This window comes from Tyto alba, unplaced genomic scaffold (genome assembly GCF_018691265.1).
Source record: "Tyto alba isolate M040663 unplaced genomic scaffold, T.alba_DEE_v4.0 Super-Scaffold_18, whole genome shotgun sequence".
Lineage (NCBI taxonomy): Eukaryota > Metazoa > Chordata > Aves > Strigiformes > Tytonidae > Tyto > Tyto alba.
In genome coordinates, this window is record NW_024881280.1 from 20,380,138 (window position 1) to 20,403,649 (window position 23,512).

At 35.7% G+C, this 23,512-nt stretch overlaps 1 protein-coding gene across 8 annotated transcripts in view; it reads left to right on the top strand.

The window, feature by feature from the left end:
* NPAS3 (neuronal PAS domain protein 3) overlaps positions 1–23,512 on the top strand; it is a 615,710-nt gene that overhangs the window by 408,999 nt on the left and 183,199 nt on the right. For all 8 annotated transcript variants that reach the window (XM_042791038.1, XM_042791040.1, XM_042791039.1 and 5 more), the window contains one exon: positions 19,422–19,511. In XM_042791038.1, the coding sequence (XP_042646972.1) occupies positions 19,422–19,511 (90 nt within the window). The remainder of the gene's footprint in view (positions 1–19,421; positions 19,512–23,512) is intronic.

The following is a 23,512-nucleotide window of genomic DNA, read 5'->3' on the forward strand; positions in this document are numbered from 1 at the left end:
CCCACAAAGGCAGATGTGGGTATACACAAATTTAGACACATGGGTTTTGGCCTTTATAACTACAAAGATATTTCTAGACAAAAACAAAACAAAACAAATATTCTGTTATAAATTTTGGAAATACTAATTAGACATAAGGTGCTTGGATGATTGGTCTGATGAGTTGAATACACTCAAGATGCACTGACTTTTTTACATTGTATGGCTTCTTGGATGCTGTATTCTCAAGAATGAGCAAGCATCAAGTAGAGAGCTAGTACAGTAGCTGAATGTCTTCAGCTAACTTTGACACTCATCAGTAAATTTCCACATTGATGATACATATGCGTTATGTGCCAAATGTCTTCAACTGGTATTAACATAAATAGGAAAGTACTTGTCTTACTCAAGACAGCAACATGTTTCTCATATCTTTATTACTGCTATGTGTTTCTTATGGAAGTATTCCTGGAGATCTTTGTAAGGGGAAAGGATTTGTTCTGTGACAGCAGATTTTCATACTGAATGACTTAGTATTTTCTTGCTGACAGCTCTTCAGTGTTGACCACTGTAAGATCAGAGCGCTTTAAGAATTTTTTCTCTTAACTTGCATACAAAAGTCTTTTTCAAGGCTGTGCCTTGGATTGCCAACTCTGGACAGATTCACACAGTTAAAAAGTCTGGGCAATATTTTTCTAAACACTGCAGAAAGTGTAAAGCAATTTCCAAGGGGAACAAGAAAATGTTCTGCAGGTATGTTCAGGGGTATTCTCTTGTATGAAGATGCTGTGGGAACATTTATTATTTTGTTGAGTCTAGCATTTTCCAGAGGCAGTATCAGTCTTTGTAAGCAAAGGATAAAAGTTATCTCTTGCAGGAATAGGTTAGTAATGTAAAAAGGTGGGGAAAAGATTCTTCAGAGGTAAAGAAATCCTCCTTCTTCATCTCTGCTTCACTTCAGACATTGATGAACTGGTATTTGTCCTTACTTGTGCCTTTCCCGTGAAAGCTGCTCTGGCAAGGATACTATTTGCTATTTTTCTGGCACTATTTGGAGCACCAGATAACTTCTGACTAGCACACCTGGATATTCGAACAGTAGTCTGCAGTAGGTTGACGTTCATTCTATGAGTTGATTTACTAGAAGTGCAACTTAGTATTTTTCTCCTGCTTTTTCTTCAACCTTCTTCTCTTAAACTCATTCTATTTTCTCTTGTATATTTTTGGTCTTTCTGTTCTATTTTCAGTGCTTGTTGGTCTGTCTTTCTGACCCCTTTTTTCCCCATTCCTTACTTTATAGTCATTATATCTGCCCATTTTCTATTACGTTTTCAGTATCTTAAGGAGAACTTTAGCTTGTTCCTCCTACTATGATCTCCACTATTTTATTTTTGTTGCATTTTTTTGTTAGATCTTCAAATATCCCTCCTTTCTATCCCTCAAATCCATCAAATTCATCTCCTTCCAGCACATTCTGGAACCCAATTCAAGGCTTTACTCCTTTGGATTCATGAGAAGTACTCTGTACCCTGAAGGTAGCAAGGAGGACCCAGAGGTATGAGCTTGATCTGCCACTGCAGTACCTCAAAACAGGTGAATATTCTGAGTTAGTGGAGGAGATGCTGAACCAACAGCTAGTTCAGGAAAACAACCTAATCTGAGTTTCACATGTTAAAATACCATTAATTTCCAACAATGATGAAAAAGATAAAATAAAAAGGAAGAAAAGGAGAGATAGCCAAACATATAGAACAGTGCGTGTGTCACACTTGAAATGGATATTGTATCTAAGACCTATACTCCAATCAGGTAGCTAATGTCATACCTTAATTGGAGAAATTGTGAAGCAATTTTAATTGGTAAATCAAATTTTAGTAAACATTTCTAGTACATGTTTAAGTACAGTTTCTATCCTTTAAGGAGTAAAAATAACCTCAAAACTCTCATAAAGGAATTTTAAAAAGCAAACAAGGTAATCAGATTTTCTTATTATTTTCTGGCCATCACAATACAGCATTGATATTGACCAGAATTTATGAACACCTCTAGATTATATTTGGAAAAATAACATTGTATCTCGGTTTGAAAACCTGTTTGTCCCATCTCTGTGACTGTGCAGAACTTCCATAGTAACTGGAAAGGGGAACCTTGGCCACTCTGTTATGCAAGACTTAATCTGTTTCTAATTGTGAATAAAAGCTGTTGAAAGTGAACTGAGATAACGTGCCTTTCCTGAATCTGCAGGCTACAGTGACCAGTGCCTCCTAACATTGTGTTTTCAGGCAGCATTTTTAGAACTTCTGAGAGGTACTTTGTGCAAAATAAAAGGACTTAAAAGAACATAAAAAGTTCAAAATAGTAATTCCAATTCGTTACATTAACTTTCACCAGCCCTGCAGCTCAGATGAAATGAAAGTTTAAATCGGTCTTACTTATCACATTTAAATAGTTTTAAAAACAATACTTTTGCACTGAAATTTTTTAAGATGTATTGAGTAGTCACTTGTCCACATTCCATGGCAAACCAAGCTCACGCCCCTTTTTATTCCCTGTGGAGCTCAGAATACTTGCTGGATTGGCAGTCTGAAAAAAATGGTCCACTACTGAACCATATGAAAGAGATGTCTCAGTGTCATGTGTCCCAGCCCTGAACCTGAAGAAGAGCACAAGCTTCATATAAACTCTTCCCTAGTGTTTTGATGGAGATAACCAATAAGGTTGCAGTTGTAATTGGGATAAGTGTTTGCTGGAATCACATTACCAAGGCCAACAGCAACTACAGGCAAATGACAAACCTTCAGCCTCCTAGAGATGAGAAATTAATGCCTGTATGTAGTTCATAAAGTATTTTTAAAGGACATATTCCTTTTAGGAGAAAAGTAACTGCAGTGAGACCAATTGCTAAAGTAGATCTTACTTACAGGGCCTCGAAAAGACAGGCCCTGAAAAGCAGTGTTAATGAAATACTGTAGCTGGACATCATGACTACAAGTCATGATGAAGCAACTTAGTGAAATTTGGTTTAAGATTTTTGTTCAAATTCAAAATGTTGTATGTTTTCCAGAAGTTGATATTTCTCTTCAAACTCAAATACACTTGCCTACTCTCACACCTCACACGTGCACACACATACGTCAGAGTTTTTCTTAGGATTCTGTGTGAACCATTCATTATTGACTAGTTCCTTCTCTTTGAAAGAATATCTGCCCACACAGTTAAAAAACAATTGTCTTTAGGCTTTGTCTTCTTCATGCAGAAGTGTGTGGGTGAGGAGTATTTAACCCAACTGTGTAAACTCAAGGAAATAGCTATCAATTCCCTCACTGCTGGAGATGGATTCATGAAAAGTATCAAAATTAAAGGGAAAATGAGAGTTTCCAACTTGAGAGGGACAAAGGAATGTTGTCAATTCCCAAGATTATTGCTGTGTTTGTGCTGTTTCTCCTAACTTCTATATTAAGCATGATTTGTGTCCTTTGGCAGAGACTTTGGCTGATCATGCCACTTGCTAACTATTGTAGCTGGACTGAGAGTTGTACTGTTTTGGAAGACTAAGTACTGTTACTAGAAATGGGTACATAGCTTTGAGACCCCTTTGCACACATCAAATTCCCTAAGGACAGCCCATGTATTCTTTTCAAACCCCATGTTGTAAATAATGTAAAGCAAATGGTTTAGCAGCTTTGTGGTAAAGGAGAATATTTCTTCCTGGTAGTCTTTCTGCTTCATGTTGCTCTTTCTCACAAGTCTCTGTCTCTGCATATGAGGGTGACAGAACATAAGCTTACAGATAATTGAGCTTGCTGCTTGTTTCCTGAAGAGCTCCCATAAACATGTTTTTAAATCCTTGAATTTGGGTCATTGACCACAAAGCTGCATATATTTGTCTAAAATATATCACTTCTATCCATCTAAACTTACCATTTTTTTTCTCCAGAGTGAAATTCATCCAGTGTTTTGTGTTTGCTATAAATACACATCTCAGCTGTATTTCTATCCTTTGTGTCAACATTAAAATTCCCTTGTTCTATGTTTAGCTTGAATAATTACCAAACCATTTGCAATTAGAACTCTAGGATATGACCTCACACTGATTTATTCCTTCATTTCTTTCTGTATTTAATACATTTCAGATACTGAAAATACCAAATCTTTGTCCTTTTATTTTGATGTTTATCAGTAATGGAAACATTCCAAAACAATCAGCCAAATACCTATGCTTTGTTCATTTATTGCCTTCTCTGAAGATAAATTGACTGTACTCAACTCTCTTCAGCATTTTTCTTCACCTAGATATTATTGCCTTGTGCAGCCACCCCAAGGTGACTGTTATCACTTAATTAAATCCTTGCACGCTGGGAAGAAAAAACAACATTGTTCGTTCATAACCCCAAGGAGGTGGGTTTTTTTGGTTTTTGTTTTGGTGTGGTTTTTTTGTTTTTTTTTTTTTATTCTTTAAGCCACTAAGCTTTTTCCCTGTTTTATTAACTTATTCCTGGCTACAACAAGACATACTTTGTTGATGAGCAAAAGGTTGTATTAGCTTTTTATTTTCTGGGTAAGCTTATCTTTTCTTTGGGAAAAAAATGTGGGCATTACAACAAAGAAAAAAAAATGGGATCTCTCCAAACCCTGCAATTCTAGTAAAGGTCTGTGTAAACATCAAGCTAGTAAAGAGAAACAGGGGAGCAGCAGGAAGGAAATGAGAAAATAAAATGCAAACATAAAATTGGAACAAGACAAAAAATGTAAGATGACGTGTATATACACAGAGAAACTACTGCAGTGCTAAGGGAAAATTGGCATAAGGAATCGCATTTTTGAAGAGAAAAATATATCAGTGCTCTTTATGTTACTGTCTATGGCAGCATCTTTTTATTAGCCTCTTGGTTAATGTCCTCTCTCTGTCTATTGATTTTAGACTACATAACATGGTGCTCTTGCTTTTACCTTTGCATTCCTTTCCATAGTGCAGAGTCCTACTTGAAAACTGTAAGAGGAAATATTAGAGATGAGCCATTCATTGAATATGAGACCTGTGATTTGCTTTTATGTTGTTTTAAGCACAGTACTTCATATAAGAGAGTTCACTTGAAGCAGTGAGTTACCAGAATATATACAATGGTTTAGCTGCCTTTTTGCTCGTTTCTAGGCCATTAAACGTAGGACCAGAAAATAGGTTTATCTACTCTAAAATTTGGGCTCAAGCAATCATATGTATTTGTTCATGATACTAAATCATTTTGCCACCTGCTGTGTTCAACCAGCATTTACAAATAGTAAATGCTATTTAGAGCTGTAATATTTGCAAGAGCAGTTTATGCTGTGATATCATTTGTACGAGAAGCATAACATTTTAGTGTGTAATAGGAAAGAAATTTTAAGTAGTCAGATAATTGTGAAAAAACACAATGTTACTACTTGTAATGTGTAGACTATAACTATTGTAGGTCAGAGACACTAGTATAAGTTTCTATGTGAACCACGATATATTGATATATTTGTATGGATTTGCTGCAAATCCAGCATGTCTGTGGTATGTATCAGTAGTTAGTCTCTGGAAATTCCATGTTCATAATAAAGTTTCAGCCTAAGTTCTGGGATTTCTTTTTGTTCTCTGCATTAAGTTCTTGTCTGTAGCTTTCTAAATCAAATAATTAAGTCCACAACGTTTATACAGCTTTAATTTCCCTCTTAGCAGTAACAAAAATCTTTCCATTTACTTTACCTGTTCTAGGAAAACTTTCCAATCTGTGTGCAATGGATTTGCTATCTACAGTGATTTTAACCTATACAAATCTATTTTAACTTTGAGGCCTATAGACTATCTATAGATCTATCTACACATCTTCATGAACATATTACAAAGGTATCTGAAGCCTCTTTTATTTGGAATAAAGGCAATAGCAATAGCTGTAGTATGTACATACTCTCTATTTACTTTCCAAAACTGGTTTTGACTTTTTTTTTCCCTTTCCTTGTCTGTTCCTAATTAGGAATTTCAGTTCGACATTTGTTGTATTATATGTTTTTTCATAAATAATTTTAATACTAGTTTGTTATATCAGTGGGTGGCATAGTGACTTCATTGCAGGATTGGGAAATGGAACAGGAAGCTTGTGGGGGAGAATTTTATTCCAACAATGTTTAGCTAGAAATATACAGAAAGATATATCAACATTTCAAACAAGGACGCTTTAAAGTTTCATACACCATGAATGCCCATCTTTTAGGGTCAAAAAGCATTCTGAATTTCTAAGCACTCTGGTGTGTTTATTTTATTTTATTTTAAAAATGTAATTTAGAAATAAAACCAGTTAGTCTTAAGTACCATAGGAAATCACCTCTAGCAAATTGAATTTTAATCCTGCAAAGGATAGTACTAGACTGAATATACTGTTTAGATTTTAAATCCTAGTCAGAACTCAAACAGTCTTCTCAGAAGTAGAAAACATTTGGTTATATTTCTGTTGCAGTTATCTTGTGTGTGTTTGCTTCTGCTCTTTCCCATCTGGTTTCAAACCAGAATCAGGAAAGGACTGATAAAACACCATTTCTTTTTCACTATAGTGACTGAAAACAGATTGAAGAAATTCAGATAAATGTCGGAACTCGTTAAAGCATGACCATTTAAATTTATTTATTTTAAGTTGGAATGGTTGCTGACAATTAAAATGGAAAATTTACATGCAGAAGTCTGTACTGCTTTCTGTGTTGTGTGTCAGGCAGCATGTTCATTTGGGAATGGTAATGGAACAGAATCTGAACTGGAGAGACATTCACATATCAGCATAAAAAGCACTGACAGCATCTAGTTGCTTGTTTGATAGGACAAGCAGTAAGGGTGTCAAACTAGAAGAGGGTACATTCAGACTTAGATATAAGGAAGCAAGTTTTTACAGTGAGGTTGGTGAAACACTGGAACAGGTTGCCCAGAGAGCTGGTGGATACCCTGTCCCTGGAAACATTCAAGGCCAGGTTGAGTGGGGCTCTGAGCAACCTGATCTAGTTGAAGATGTCCTTGCTCATTGCAGGGGTTTGGACTAGATGACCTTTAAAGGTCCCTTCCAAGCCAAACCATTCTATGATTCAATTTGATTCTGGCTCAAGGTAGTTTTCCAGTGATTTAAGGAAAGGGAAAAAGATGGAGAAAATAAGAATCTACTGAGACAAATAAAAGGATGTTTGATCAAATTCTGGTTTGTATTTTATTTTTTATAAAGTATTTGAAGATAAACTTGCACTAGAAGTTCTTTCAGTGATGTGCCACAAGACTTGAAAGTACGCTGCATCAGGGAGAAGAGATGTTGTCAAAATGCAACATTACAAGACCTCCAGGTAGCAGGAGCTGGAATTTAGAATGGCACAATAAAGATGCCCAGATAATTGATGACAACTGACTGCAATTCAGACAACCAAGCAAACGTGTAAGGTTTTGCTTAGGGTCTAGAAGAAGATGTTGCTCAGGGCAGGAGACAACTGCAGATACATGTGACTTTTTAGAGTAGAAAGAAGAAAAATATCACAATGGGAGCAGGAAAAGCTAGGTTGCTACACTCACACTGTGTTTAAAGCATCATAGTAAGAAGAAATTACAAGTGTTTCCTTGGTTTTGTCAGAGTGGTTCTGAATAACAGGAAAATGGTGCTAACATTTGGCAAGAGGAGGAGTTTTCTTTCATCAGTTCCACTGATGAAGGCAGTTTTACTACAATTATCTTAGGGAGAGACTTCAGGCTTCAGGTCTGGTACAAATTGGAGTGAAATGGATAGTAACAGTGCAGAGTAATCATGTCAGTTCCTACTTGGGACATGGGATACAATATATAGATTGTTGACATGTGCAATAAATAGCATTAGGGTTAGTGGTGTCAAGACTTATTCGTGACTCTTTAGATAATGTGGAGTGTGGGTTATTGGCAGAACGGACAGCTACTGTAGTCTGCAGTGTCAAGGAAATCTTGAGCACCCTTTGATGAGCAGGTTATTGATACTTTATGCTGCAGCTGCTCCAGGGGACCCCTTAAGCGCATATCATGATAGTGTGGCTGCACACTAAAACCCTGTGGTAAAAATACAGAGGAACATTTTTACATGGTTACTGTGAAACTGTCTTTAAAAGGTAAAAAAAAATATTCTTGGTTGAAACATTGTGTTTCTGGCTTCTACTGGTGCTATATGGACAAATCATAACCCACTCACCCCTTCTCACCCTAGAAAATGGGATTTTATTATGAAGATACAAACAGACCCTTAATTATCACAGCAGTCAGAGGTGCCACTATAATATATTATCTTGTATTTAAAAAAGAATATAAACCTTCTTCACTGAAAGAGCTGCTCTGTGCTGTTGATATGCTTGAATTTATTCAATGAGCTGGTAAACAGCAAAATCCATACTTATCTTTACCTACACAGACATTAGAGGTGAGCTCAGGGAAGAAAAAAAAAAAAAAAAAAAAGACAAGAAGGAAGGAAGCGAGGGAGGGAGGAAGGGAGAAAAACAGTATTTCCTCATGGTCTAGGGTGAGATTAGAGCCCCGTTGATGGCAGAGCTACATGCTATCTTCTCACCTGGTCTCATATTCCAGCTGTGAAAGAGAAGTGGAAGGTCAACACAGAAATGGTGTTTTGTAGTGGCAAACTGACCTGATTTCCTGGAATCATTCAGGACCAGACCTCCAATTCTGTCAGGATAATTTGCACATAAATGTTCATTCCCCACCTTTGTGTGAAATGTACGTCTGGAGTGAAGCACTGTAACCTCAAAAACCTTGAAGGAAGTACTGCAACCTGACATAGAGATAGCAGTTTTACTGTGTAGAATGCAGATGTAGTGAACAATTACTTGAGGAGAAGATTTTGAAATATTTCTATTATTAATGAAGTCTCTAACTTGTTTCAGGAAGTTAATAATTTGTTTTTCTGTTAGTCCTACACATTCACAGTACTCCTGTTTTCCCTGCTCTTAACTACACAGATGTGTGAATGGAAATTAAATCTTCCATGGGTACCAAAACAGCACAGCACAGTTTTCTGTAGATTTCCATCTTGTCTTCTATTGACTTTTGTGTCTAAGATGGTGCAACCTGGCTGAGGCTTTTTCAGTGCTCAGGGCATTTGAAAGGTCTCTGCTTTGTGATGTCTAATACTCTAGGAACTCATAGACCAGCTTTTACTGTTGCAAATGCTCTCAGAGAGTCTTGTCTCCATTATCAGCCTGTTTTCACCAAACCTGTAGGGATTTCTCTGAGACCTATGCCTGCTGCCCAATCTATCAAAACCTAGCCATGGATTGCATGGATTGGAGAGTTGTTAGTATGACAGACAGATAAAGACATACAAAGTAGGGGAAACAGATTTCAAGATTGGAAGAACCACTTCACAATCCAGACCTTAAAGGGTTATAGTTTTGTGGGATTTCTTTTTTTTAATGTCTCTATAAACTTAAATTCTAGTAACTACCAAGTTCTGATTCATGCCAAGACAAGATTCTTTTTGTTTCAAGGGTCACAGAACTAACAAATCAAGTGGCAGTAACAGTTCTGGAGGCTTTTATGTATCAATCTGTATTGGAAAAGTGAACGGCTGCTTTAGTTTAGTCCATCTGTATATGAATCCTAGAAGACTTCAGTGTGGACATCGGTGGAACTGCTCCACACTCCCATAGGTGGAGAAAGAATTGGTGTAGCAAACAGATCTGCATTAGTACAAGGATTAATGATAGCTGGAGGAACTCTCAGCTGACTAGGACCAGGTTCTGTCTTCTTTGCATTATAACATGGGATAAGAGGCTGAAGATAAGAACACAGGTTTTTATTTTTTTGCATGTATCTTCTAAGGGTTACAGTTAGAAATGGCATTGGCTTCAATGGATTTAGGATTTGTTCTGAATGTTCTGTGTTATTATCTCTATATTCCATTGTCTATAAAGTATTCTCAACATGTTCTTCTTTAAAGAAGAGTATAAATCAGAATGATATGCTAGGCAAAAAACTCAACTCAATTTCTCATTCAAATCTATTTTGGTTGTCTGTGTTGCCATCTAATAGATTAAATATGCTAAACATAAGCTCCTCATCCTGTTCTTCCCTGAGCACAGCCTCTCTGCTTCATATGTATGAAATTGTGTGATGCAAGTGAGAACACACTCTGGGCTAGAGGTCTAATTCTAGCAAGCCGGTTGTCAGGATCAATCACCAGAGCATCTGAGTACCTACTGAGTGCAGATATTGTTTTAAGATTGCAATTAACTATATCACAAATTCTTCCCTATATTTTTTTCACCTAGTTTTTTTGGACAACAGCCATTTAGATACCTTTATCTGTTTACTTTCATATAGTGTCATATTGCGTAGATGGAAATAAAAGCAAGCAAACATGCAGATATACAGTGGATGTAAGATCAGTTTGAATGGAGCTTACATAAACTGAAATATTCATACATAACATTAAAGAGCTTTAAACTTGCAGGTTTGGAAACAGTAATATTCATAACAATACTTATTGCTCCCACAATCAGTTGTGCTTATATAGGGGCTTCTACCTATACAACGTTCCAGTCAGATCAGCTTCCCACAGTGTCTTGCTGTGTGGTCTGAGGTGCAGGTCCAGGGACTCAGCCCTCATTCTGCCAACTCTCACTATTTATCATAGCTCCTGCTACTGCATCACCTTACTCTTTCAGTTTTGGCACTTATGGTAGTAAATGTTATACAGGTACATACAGTGTCAAGTCCTTTGCTCAGGTCAGCACCTCTCAGTGCACAAATGCATATGTGATTAGAATATTTGTATCACTGAAGGGCAGAAACCACTTGATATTCCAACCCTAAGTATCCAAAGCAAAGCCAGTTCACAGCCAGGTATACACTTAATCCTGACCTGAAGCGATCACATTCTTAGGGTAAGAGATACATAAAGTAATCTCTGTATGATAAATCTCATCCTAAATAGATATAGTTGATTGTATTAGATGACACACAGTTATTGGCATCACAGTCTGCTGTCCAAACAGTCTGGAACCAACACTAGGAATTCTATATAATTGAAGGGTAGGATCTCATCTGAATTGGCATCATAAAGATGAAAGGTCAGTGCTTTAATACACAACTCCCACAAAATTGAATTTTAATTAAGTGCATCAGTGTTGAATCCCTCCCTTGGGAGTCCTTTTTCTCCCTTTTTCTTTACACTAATATATATATCCCTTCTCTCAGAAAAGAAAATAGTAAAGAAAGTATAAATATTCTGCCAGGTAAGAGTTTCAATTCAGAGATTTTCAACAGTGGTTCATGCTAACCACTACTGTTATGTACCAATGTAAATCAGTGTTTTGTTTTAGTAATGAATCATTTATGCAGAAGAATAAACAATGAATAATAGCATTTGTCAATGAGAACAGCAGGTTTTAATTTTTTTTTTTTTTTGGTGTTGGTATGTGTGCGTGTACCAGTGGATCCCAAAAATTGTCCATTGGTAGTTTAAGTACTGTGTAGTAAATTTAAGTTTATAGACAATAAGCTTACTTTTCTCAGTTACCTTTCACAGCCTCTTCAAACAGTTCAGGTTGAAGCTGTTCAGAATGAATAGTTCAGATTGTCCAGACTGTTGAATAGTTCAGTTTTCTGTTTGAATAGTTCAGGTTGAAATCAGTCAGATGGAAGGCCACAGACTGGAAAACACTGATCAGACATGCAATGTACAGTTTACTGGATGTCTTCTTGCAGTAAAACTACTATAAAATTGTCTGTGTGACATGTAAAAGATTACTGTATCACTTGCCATTTTTCACTTTCTCCAAAAGAAGCAAAGAAAGTAAACTCATGTTTCCTATCTCTCAGTGGGTACTACTCACCTTCTAAAATATTTTACTCAATAGAGTTTGCTTCCTTACCATCACTGAAAAACAAACCAAAAGCTTCAAGTTGTTAGTAGGTCATCAGACAGTTAAAATCTTAATGCCATGGAAGCCTTATATGTAAGTGAAAATAACCTGCTCAAACAGCTGACTTCAGCAGAGCTAATGCTGTACTGGGTAAAGCAGCAGACCACTTCTAACAAATAGTTTAATTCCCTCAGTGCACATCAGTGTGTTTTCTACATGAAAAACTGCATGAAGAATTTCAGCAGTCCAGGCTAGAAATTTAGATCAGTTAATCAAACAGAAGCATAATAATGAGCAGAGATGCAGAAGATATAGCAAAACAGTGCAAGTAGTTGACCAAAAAATTTCACTGAGATAATTAAAGATCATCTGGCTTCTATCATGTAACTCGGTTTTGTTGTTCTTATCTGTATTTTGGCATAGATACAGTTGTCTGACTGTTATATGGAGGCATTTGCCAAAAAAAAAAAAAAAAAAGTTTATCCTGTGATAGACTGGGTGCAGAAAGAATAAGTGTAAACTGCCTGTCCTGGTTGGTTTGGTTTGGTTTTGTTTTTGATTTTGTTTTTTTTCACATTAGTAATAACATTGCAATATAACCCAAGGGTATTTTTTTTTACCCTACTGTGATGCCAACTTTTCATCAAGTCTAATAGTTTTCATTTTACAGTTTCCTCTATGCAGTCAGGATGGTGTGGGATTTTGCAGCAATATAGAATGGCCTTCTAGAAAAAAAAATAGATATTTACAAGGCAGAGATCCCTAGAAGTCATTTATTGTTTTTATATATATAAAAAAAATGTCACTCTTAATCTCTGATTTTTTCCTTAAACTTCTATCACTTAGAGATTTGCACTTTCTGTGATTCTCAGCCTCATCTCTGATACTTTTCATTCTATTATCAGTGACTAAACATGGGACTACACCTTAAGAACCCGACTGCCACCTTTAAACATTATTCTTGCTTCTAAACTTTTCTCCTCTACACTCTTCACTTTTGCAATGGTTCTGATCTGGAACAAAATCTGCTTTTTCTAATCAAGTAGTAAATCTGCCCCCGCAAGTTTTTGCTGCTTTGGTTACATAAACATACTTATTCTGTAAGTTTGGCGAAAGATGCATCAAGGGAATCAATAAAATTTACTCTTCCTCCTTCATTTCTTGGCTTCAAGCTATAAAGCAGACCTCCTTATTACTGACACATTTATTTTTTGGCACTTCCTTGTTGTCATAAATTGCATCCTGACCACACAAGCAAAGAGCACGAAGATGACAAATTAGGAAGCTGGCATCAAAGTCCATTCTAACCACATCCTTTGAGCTTGTCCTCTTACCTCATCTTTTTTACTGTAGTTGTTTTTGTGCCAAATCGTGTTGCTTTGTTGCCAAATATGTGTCATTAATTCAGAAGGAGTCTATGGTCACATAGCCATATAACCTTTACGGTGGACTGCTATTGAAAAAATGACAGTGGTATGAAAGTTGAAAACAGGGTTTTCTATGTGTTTGATGTTGGGAATTTTACTCAATGGTAAAAAGCTTGTAGCCCAAGGAACACTGCAATAAGACCTGTGCCTTTTTATTTTATTTGGACTTCTGGTTTCTTTTGTTTTCTGTAAGGGATTAAAAAGACTGAAGAGAAGGAATAAAGCTTTTATAGATTTTTGTAAGTCATTAGATGATCAAACTGTAGTTGCTCATTTTTATTCATGTGTATCAAATACATCCCACATAAAATCCTATTTCCAGGAATAATGCTCCTGTTGTCTCATAGTACTTAATTGTGAAAGCCCAAGGTCAGATCTTTCACCTAAGTTGTTATACTTTTATATGTTTGTTGGTGTCGCTGGAGGATATTACTCTGATATCTTAATAGTAAGAGCACAGTAGATGGGCACTGAGGCTTTGAATCAGATTTCTGCTAGCCACAGTTTATGCCTTTTATTTCATTTTAACCCTCCATTCAAGAATGGTTGCCATGTTAAAATGAAACTTACTTTTTTGTTGCTGTCTTTAGTAAATCATGTTTTTTAAACCATGCTGTAACACAATAAATAAATTATACAATATTATGCTTATTATAAGAGAGGGACAATTTGCTTTCATAAACATCAATTGCAACCAATACTGCCTCTCTTTTAAAGAAAGAGTAAAATATTTTTGCTGTTATTGAATATTGTATGTCTAATTGGTGACAGGCTTTGTCCTCAAATTAATGCTTAGCTCCTGTTATAATATCATTATGTCATAACAGTGAAAAATTCTAATTAAGATGATCTGTTTGCCAGGAAAAAGTTTAGTATATCAATTAATCTGTTTTATCAGGGTGAGTATTCCCTTCCCCAGACCCTATCTCCTGATCAGAGCCTGAATGATGAGAAAAACATCACAGATGCATGCTGCATTGGACAAAGAACACATGCATGCATTTAAATCATGTATATCTTACTTTTTGCTGATGTAATTGTGAAATATGTTCTTTTTGCATTCATAATTAGGGGGTGGAACAGATGGTGAAGGCTTAGTTTAAAATAATCTGTCATTAAAATAACCTAACCTACTGGTAATTCTTCACTCTAACTGGAGTTTAGGTCAGGGTAACAGGGGTTTTTGCAGCATTGGAATACACTAAAAAGAATTAGGGGCTTCATGGATAGTATGAAATATGAGGATATTCTCCAGAAGGACACTGTAGTAAGACTCCAGTGAATTAAATTTGCCTGTAGTGGGAATATGCAAAAATGCCTGGGACAAAATTCCTCTGACAAATATAAATCCATTTAGTACGATGCATTATACATTAGCCCATATTCGGTCAAAGTGGTAGAGTGGGTTTCATATCCTGAGAGGAAATAACCTCACTATTCTACAAATACTGTAAAAGTCACTTAGTATTTTGGGTTAAAACCCTATGCTTTACATTTTCATATGATTCTGATGTCAGAGGATATAAATTATAATTATTTGCATTTTTATTCAGAGGTGCTGGAGCTAGTGACTTTTACATCTGAATCTCACTTCCTTCGTATCTACCACATTGACTTGCTGGTATGTGACAAAGGAAATCTTGTATCAGTCCTGTCTGGCTAGTTTAGAACAGATTTCAGGAATAAGAAAACTGGCTCAATAAATCAGATACTTGTGTGTCTTTAAAGCGTTTATTTTAGTGTTTCCTCTAAGATTTCATTCTCTAACAGCTTTGAGGAAAGCATATAGATTTCAGCATGGTATTATGATAAATCTTCTTGAGGAGGGACAAGCATTAACATTTGTGTCGGTTCTTTTTCATCTTAATCCAACCTTGGTTAATAATCAGAAAATTCTACATAGTGGGTAAGAAGATGTAATTAACCCTTTGACCCCAGAATCTTAATTGGCGCCTGTTGAAAACAGTGGGGCAGTTAAAAAAAAATAAAATTAAAAAGTAGCCTGTGGTGATTGAAACAGCATAATACATAATGGTTTTCTGAAATCAAAAGTACTAGATAACTTCAGCTTTAATCACATTTTGCATAAAACTAGTAAGTGTAGGTTTAAACAAGAAGTTGCCAGTCTTCCTTAAATTGGATTGTGCTCGAAATTATCATTTGGGGTCACCCTGACCCTTTTTTAGCTACCATACTTAGATGGGATAGGACTGAGTTTATGACAGTCAACTTCACTTATAAAAATAAAAAAGAAATTAACTGAAGAATATTTTCCTCACAGAAAAGGCTCTACCTTTATATTCATGGCCTCTGCTTCAATTAAAATAGGACATGCTATGAAAAACCAGTTACCTTTGCAGGCCTTATTTCTGTATAAGAGTTGATGATAACTGTGGAACGTCTGAAACAGAAATCCTATCTGCCTTTGAACTATGGTGAAACTGTTCAGAAATTCTGGCTGGAAATTACACTGTGGCACTCATTTTAAAAGAGAGATTTGAAAGCTGACTAAATCCAGCACCCTTCTCTCATTTATTGTGTCCTTAGTTATACATAGGTAAGGTGAATAATACTTCCAGAGATTTCTCATTAAAACAAAATTGTTTGTAAATAGGTAGTATACAATAGTATCACATACTCTCCTTCAGTATATAACATAACCTCTGTAATGTTGCCTGCCACCTTCTCTGAAGTCTGCCACTCTCTTGGCATGCACAAAGGACATACGCTTTATGAAAAATTGAAAAATTTCAACACGCATTACTTAAATAATAAATATTCATAAATAATACCTATGAATAACGAATGAGACAGTCCTTCAGAACTACTGTTTGACCTGTATAAGGAAAAACAACATTGTCACAAAAGTGGTCCATCTCAGCCCTTTCATACTGGTGGGAGGAACTGCCTTGCATTGAAAGGTGGCCATTTCTCCCCCTATTTTTATTGCCATTTTTCTCTAGGTATTAGGACTTCAGCTTAGTACTTGGGGCCTTTGTTCTAGTGCCTTTGTATTTTGGGCATGGAAGTAGTTAGCTGTTCCATTAGCTGTTAATCAATGGCTTTTCCAAAATACAATTAAATAAATTTTCTGATTTTGCCTTATTGAACAAAATGCTGAATTCAGTCAGTATTTGTACCCAAGCATATCTTCAGGGAGGTGGGAAAGAGGTAGTGACTATGACTTAGTAGTCTCAGTTGGCATAATGAACTAATTTTATGGCACGGGAATTAACTAATCAAGCAAGAAGCCAAAGGAACTGTGGTTATACTGCATTGGCCATGTCAGTCCATCAATGGTGCCTCCTTAGTGTACCTCCCTTGTAAAACGAGGAGGCAAAAGGAAGGAGTAGTCTTCCAGATAGAGGGAGAAGCAAAGAGTGAAGAATTAAAACTATTTAACTAGAAGGAGAGAATCAGAGTCAATGGCATGGAAAACTAGAAAGTGCTTAAGATGTCTAACACTTCTCATTTTGACACTTGTCCCAGTTGCTGATGACTTTCCAAACTTTAACCACAAAGGTTGAAATTTCTTTGTACATCTGTGTCAACCAGAGATAGCTTTATTTATTTATATTTTTCCAGCAAAACAACACTGATGAAAACATTTCTGCCTAAGCAGTGCTAAAAGATTTCCTCAAACTTTTGTTTCATTAAGTAGTCTGAAATTCCTAAATATGATGTGTAGAAAAGAAGCAGGAAAGCCATCAGTGACTCAAAGAGCTATTTTTTGCTGTTCTTACAAAACTCTATCCAGATATGCCAGGTAATTACACACTAATGCAGTGTACTAAACAGATCATAAATTTGCTCCAACTGTATGTAACTCCCTGGAGTAAAAGAGCAAGGAGACTGCACTAAAAGCCTGGATATGTAAAAAACTGAGAACAGGAAATTTTTTTTTTTTACATGATACAGAAATAACCTGTGAAACTTCTTTCCTTGAGATATTATTAAGCCAAGAACATAACAGGATTTCTCCCCTCCTCTCCGCGCCCCACCCCCCCAAAAAAAAAAAAAAAAAACAAAACACCAAACCTCTTGAGCACACTAGTTATAAAAAATAATTATAAGGAATATCAGGTATCGTAGTCATGCCAACTAGTAACAACCTGAGGTTAGAAAGAAACTTCTGGTAGGATTGTCATGGATTGTCATTACCTACGTAATCATTATGGGTATTTTAAACACTGTTCTGAAGCATCTAGGTACACGTCACACCCAGGAAAACTGATCACTTGTGGAGAATTGTGGTTGGTTGTGGAGAACAAGACATTCTAGCAAGAACATATATAGGTGGCTAGGGAATCAGGGTGATAGCTCTTGGTTTTATTTCTAAACAGAGGATTAAATCAATTTCCTCAAAGAAGCATGGGACATAGCATCAGGAAAACTTAAACCAAGGCTTTTAAAGATTTACTCTTCTGATCCTTCTGTGACCAGGAATGTAGATAGTAGCAAAAGGAATGCTACATAGTGGGAGATATCAAATCTGTAAAGGTTTTGATTGTGCTTGTATGGATCTAAGTTTGAACTTCACTGTTCCAAATTTTCCACCTGTTATTGATGTTAAAATTCAAGGAACTGATGTTAATCATTTGAAAATAAATGATGATGATTTATAAGAGGCCATAAATGGCTTGCATAATATAAATGTTTTTACGTGAAGGAAATCTATGCAGATTTACATTTTTATTAATTCATAAATATAAATTAGAGTCTTTCTTTAATGCAGTGTCTTTAGTGGGGGTTTGTTTTCCAATATGTGGTTTATTCTTTTTAGAAACCCCAGATTTTTAACTAATTCCACCACCTACTACATCAGAGAGAGGTGAACACTTGCCAAAGACAGCTTCTGACCAGCAGCATGTTAGAAATTAATCAAGAAGCAGAAGAATAAAAAAATTAAAAATCATCAGAAATCTCTGTCCTGTATTTGAAAAGGAATTAAATAATTGCATGACTTTGTCATTATATATTGCCATCAAATTTGCATGCATCTCTTATTTTTTCTTCCAAAACCAGGTTGTTCTCTCAAATGCTGCAGTTATATTTTTACTTTACACATACCTTTATCCCAAGGGGATATTTGGGAAGGGATAATTTAGGATTGTTTCTTATTTTTTCAGTTATTTTAGGATTTTTAATTTCTGGAATTCTGTGATTTTACTTTTGCAATAGTGAATGCTTATTTGTCAATAATCAGCCTCGTAAAAAGCATAAAAGTAAACACACGTATAGTGTATGAAAGTCAGTTTCTTCCTAGTAAATATTTGCTCTTATTCCTAGAGGTATTTTTCCATCTTGATGTGCAGTGATTTACTCTGTGTGTCAGTTTAGAATATAGTTCTTTGTTTATTAACTACACTCGTGTTTCAAAAGGTATGCATTAATCTGTGTAGTTGTATTTTGAATTTTGAAGTTGCAGTGGAAACCACATCCAAAGACTTGAACCTGTCAAAGTAAAATCTGATCTAGAGTTTTACACCAAAGGGATGAAATTCATAACATTTCCATAGACCTAAGCTGTAAACATATTTGACAGTAATCTGCTGATTGGCTTTGTTTGTTGTCTCACAAAAGGAAAATGGGGGGGAAGGGGGGGGGGGGGTGTGTGTGGTGTGTGCGCGCACGTGTGTGTGTAATCCTCAATTAATTAACAAATTATTGAGGTCCATAGTGGTTTGAGTGATGGTAGGATTTTATTTTCTCTTTTTCAGTTTTTGGAAGTGGAAATTCTCTGCTTTGATTTTGGGGGCGGGGGGGATCTTCTTACATACCATTTGATTGGAAGTTTATTTGTTTTCCTTATTTATTTCTTCCTGTAAAGAAATGAACAACATTCTATTTTTCTTCTGTCATGCAAGTGAGATAAATTTTATAGAGTATACGGTAGATGTAAGCATGAAAATAAGTCCTTGAACTTTCAAATATACTCATATGCTGTTTGTAAATATGTAGACAGAATATAAAGGAATTTTCTTAAGGATTCAATTTAAAATCACTGTAATAGAAATCAGAATATTTTCCTCAATTTATTCTGTGATGCCTTTGAATCTATTTCATTCTGGAATTTAGAATTTTTTATTAATCTATTCACTTTTTTTTCTTTTTTTCCTTACTCTGTAGTCCCTGGATGGATTTGTATTTGCACTAAATCAAGAAGGAAAATTTTTGTACATTTCAGAAACTGTCTCCATCTATTTAGGCCTGTCCCAAGTAAGTATGTGCTTTCAATTCTAGAACATAGTTGTGTATGATGCATTCTTCTGTTTATCATTCTTAAAGAAATAACAATTTGGTTTCTGTATTTTGTGTGGATTATTGAATTAGTTATTTAAAGTTGCATCTGGTTCATCCTGAGAAGTAATTGAAAAACATATATATCAGTACTGGATGTTGAGATAAGTCAAACTTGAGTCTGAAAACTTTTTGCCATGAAGGATCATTATTAATTTATTGAGAACAAATGAAGTTTCTTTTCTCAGTTGTTTTGAACTTTAAACCTCTATACCTGATAGGAAAGGGACACACTAATAGTACTTCCCTTGTGTCCTATTACTGGATGTTTATGGAGTACCCTGCATTATCCAGGGAGCTGACACGATGACAGAGAGTCATTTGGAGTCAAGAAATGCTGAAAGAGACCATTAAAATGTCTTGCAGGGAGGGTTCCAACAAGGATACAATTTGCCACTTTCACAAATGCTCACTAATATGAAAAGACAAAATTATAAAATAAAATAGTTTAATTTTTTTTCATTTAATTGCTGACAACTGTTTTTCAAAGATTAAAAAGCAGGACAAAAGTGGGGGGAAAGTTGCTTGTTGATTCTTATTCCTAATCCTGCAACATTCAGAAATATTTAGGAAGGATAGCTTCTTTCTGCTTGTACTTAGAAATGCACCAGAAAGATTTTGCATTATGATTTTCAGAGTAGGATAATCTACTTCTATTGCAGTCACCCTGAGGAGAAAAAGGAAAACTAAGCTACTATTTATTTCAGCTCCTTTAAATTGGGACCCATATTGCTATGAGGAGGCAACTATAAGCACTGGCAACTGTCAGTTTTGCTGCAACCCCACAATGAAATGGGAAATTTTAGCATTTGGTGCAGAAAAAGACTAATTTTAAATATTATCTGGTGAGAATACGGATAGAGGTTCATTAACTCCTCAAAGAACATTCAAGCAATTGGCTGTAATAAGTTCAGTAATTGTTATTTTGTGCTGGCTTTAGCAACCCAAATGATAGAAATGGAAACAGAGCTGTTTCTAACCCGTATCAGTATTCTTGTCTCTCATTAAAGTCCGTCGTTTTGTAATGGACTTTAATCCCTGCCTTAATCTGTTTGGGAGTTAGTATCAAGAATCTCAAATTTTGAAATTGGTGCGCCACCATGTTGCTAATACAGTAAAGAATTGGAACTTTAATGTTTATTATTGTCTTATGCTCATATTAATCTGTTTTATGCATAGTATCCAACAAAGTTTAATAAGCCAGTAAAGAAGAAGGATGGATAATTAGTTTAAGCAGGTAAATGCTAATTAGGAAACTCCTGAAAGGCATCCATTATACACTAGCTTAAAACAAATTTTACAGCCCTGGTTAGTGGTGTAATCCAAATTCTGTCAAGGCAACTGCATTTTCTGTAATTGAGATGTGTATGTTTGCTTTGCATAACAGATGGCTCTGTATGCTTAGACTGATAGCTAGGAAAATAATAATTGCATTATTCTGGCCAAAAGAATATTAGCTCTTGGGTTTTGGCCATTTCAGTCAGTCCTCCTGCCAGCACAGCATATGCACATATATGGATTGGATTTTCAAGGAAATTGATGCATCTGGAATAGTGTGGCCATCTGAAATATCATCTGTTCAAGAAAAACTTGGCTTTAACCCTATGCTAGTCTCTTGTTAAAATATTTTCTGCCACTGTCTTTTTAACTATAGGAGTTAGTAAATCTTTCCTTACTCTGAACTTACATCACGTTGTTAAGACTTTACACTTCATCTTGATACATTTCAAGCAAGGGTTCAGATAAATAAAGCAATAAAGCAATTGTCTCTGCATGTTAGACTATTTGATATATCAAAACAAACGTTTAGATATGTTTACTACTGAAAGTACTGATGGAAAAACTACCAAAAATCAGAACCAGGACTGAGGATTTTAACACAATAATAGATAAAATCTGCTGAGCTCTACTAAAATATCTGTGACTTTTGCTGTTCTCTTGTGTCTTTATGGAGAGATTTTGTATTTTGCAGACCTACTGCATTTGTATTTTTAATATGTTGTTCTCTTGGTATAATATTACATAGCTAGCCCTCTTAATAATGACAAAATAAATGCTGTAGATATTTGTTACCAAATTGCAATTCAGAGGTTATCTGTTACAAAAAATATTAGCAAGAATATCCATAAAACCATTTCTTGAACTATACGTGGAAATGCTACTGTTTGTGCTATAATGATCTTAAACTACTCGTGAATTCTCAATTTCTGGAATGGTGCTATGTGATACACCTGGTGTTGCATTTCTTGCACTGCAGGTAAACATTGATAGGTCCCTATCCTGATGCTTCCCAACTATGTATTTTTATAGAGCCTCTAGGTAATTTTGCACCTTAGAAAGTCTGGGTGTACATTTTAAGCATTTTTATCTGAATCATCCTCTTCAAGTGCTGACTTGGAAGTCTAAATTTCTAATCAAATGATTTCTTAGAGACTTCATCCTTGTTTGGTTGTTTTGTTTTGTTTTGTTTTTTAACTAGTATGCATGGAAATAATGTACAATATATTTTGTACTTGCAAAGTAAATTCTCATGTCTCTTAGCTAAAGGAAAATAGTCCTTGTACTGAATCTCAGCAGGTGGAACAGTTTTTCAAGGAAGCCAATTTTTCTCTTTTTTGAACATTGAGAGCCAGTGGTACAAAACAAATGGATGCTGATGTTCTAAGATAGCTGCAGGGCTAATAGTAAAGAAATCTGATAAAACAGTATCTTGGGGGTTAGCCTGGCAATGATGATAATAAAGTTACTCCTGGCAAAAATAACAGTATATTTGAACAGTTAACAAAAATTACAATAAATACTCTTTTGACATTACAGTGACTGTACCTTGCATGTAGACACCCATAGATATATATGTTTTGAACACTTTACCTTCCAGCTAATGCTAAGAGTTTTAAGTTAGCTCAGCAGAAGTGGATTTTAGAGCACACTGTGGAATTGCAATCAGAGCAGCTTCAGAGAACAGAGATGCATTTCAAAGTAGAGGGAAAGACACAAAGGTAGCTGAAAATAATGAGTAAGAAAAGGAAGAGGATTAAAGTAACAGAAATGGGCCAAAATCTCCCAGTTATATCCTTAGTCTGTATAAATTGTCATAGCTCAATTATACTTGGGTAAGCTGAAACAGTTCAACATACTTTCCAGTATTCGGTAGTTTCAGGAACTGTAGTATTTGTTGGAAGACCCAGACATGTCTAGAAACACGCAATACAGCCAGGATTTCTTCACTGGTCTGGACAACATGACCTGTGATGGTGTAGATTACCCTTTTGACAATGCAACTAGCTTTTTACACTGCACCTCTGCAGTGATGTAAAAATGCTTTGTCTTCATATGTATCTATTCTCTGACATTTTCAAGTCAGTAGGTAATTTTTTATATCAGGGTAACTGCCATCTTTTTGAATACCCCATCCGTGATTCCCTTTTAAAAATGGGGTGAGATTTCAAAAGTACATGGCTAAAATGTGTCACCATCTCTGGACATTGAACAGGCACTCGAATCACTCCAGTCACTTAGAAGTCAATATCAGTGCTTACCTAAGTGATTTCAGTTCTGTTGCAAAGTGTCTGTGTTTGAGACTGAGGCCAGAAATATGCTGAAACACAAATAATAACAAATAGGGAGAAAAATCTGTCCAGAGCAAAAGGTAAAATTGTCAGACATATGAGGCTTCAGGGTCAATAGAAAATATTATGAGCTAATAAGCTGGCTAGGATACTTTTACTTTCAGTAAACAAGTTCTTAATCACCTCTCACCAACAGTTGTAATAAACAAGGATATTATACATTGTTTCCTCAATGTGAGGTCTACACCTTAAAGTAAAATATTTCCTACCTTTGCTCCTACTTGTCCAGGACACAGGCCAGGTTTGCAAATTGGCCTGTTGAAAGGAGAGCTCACTGAAAAGGAGCAATGC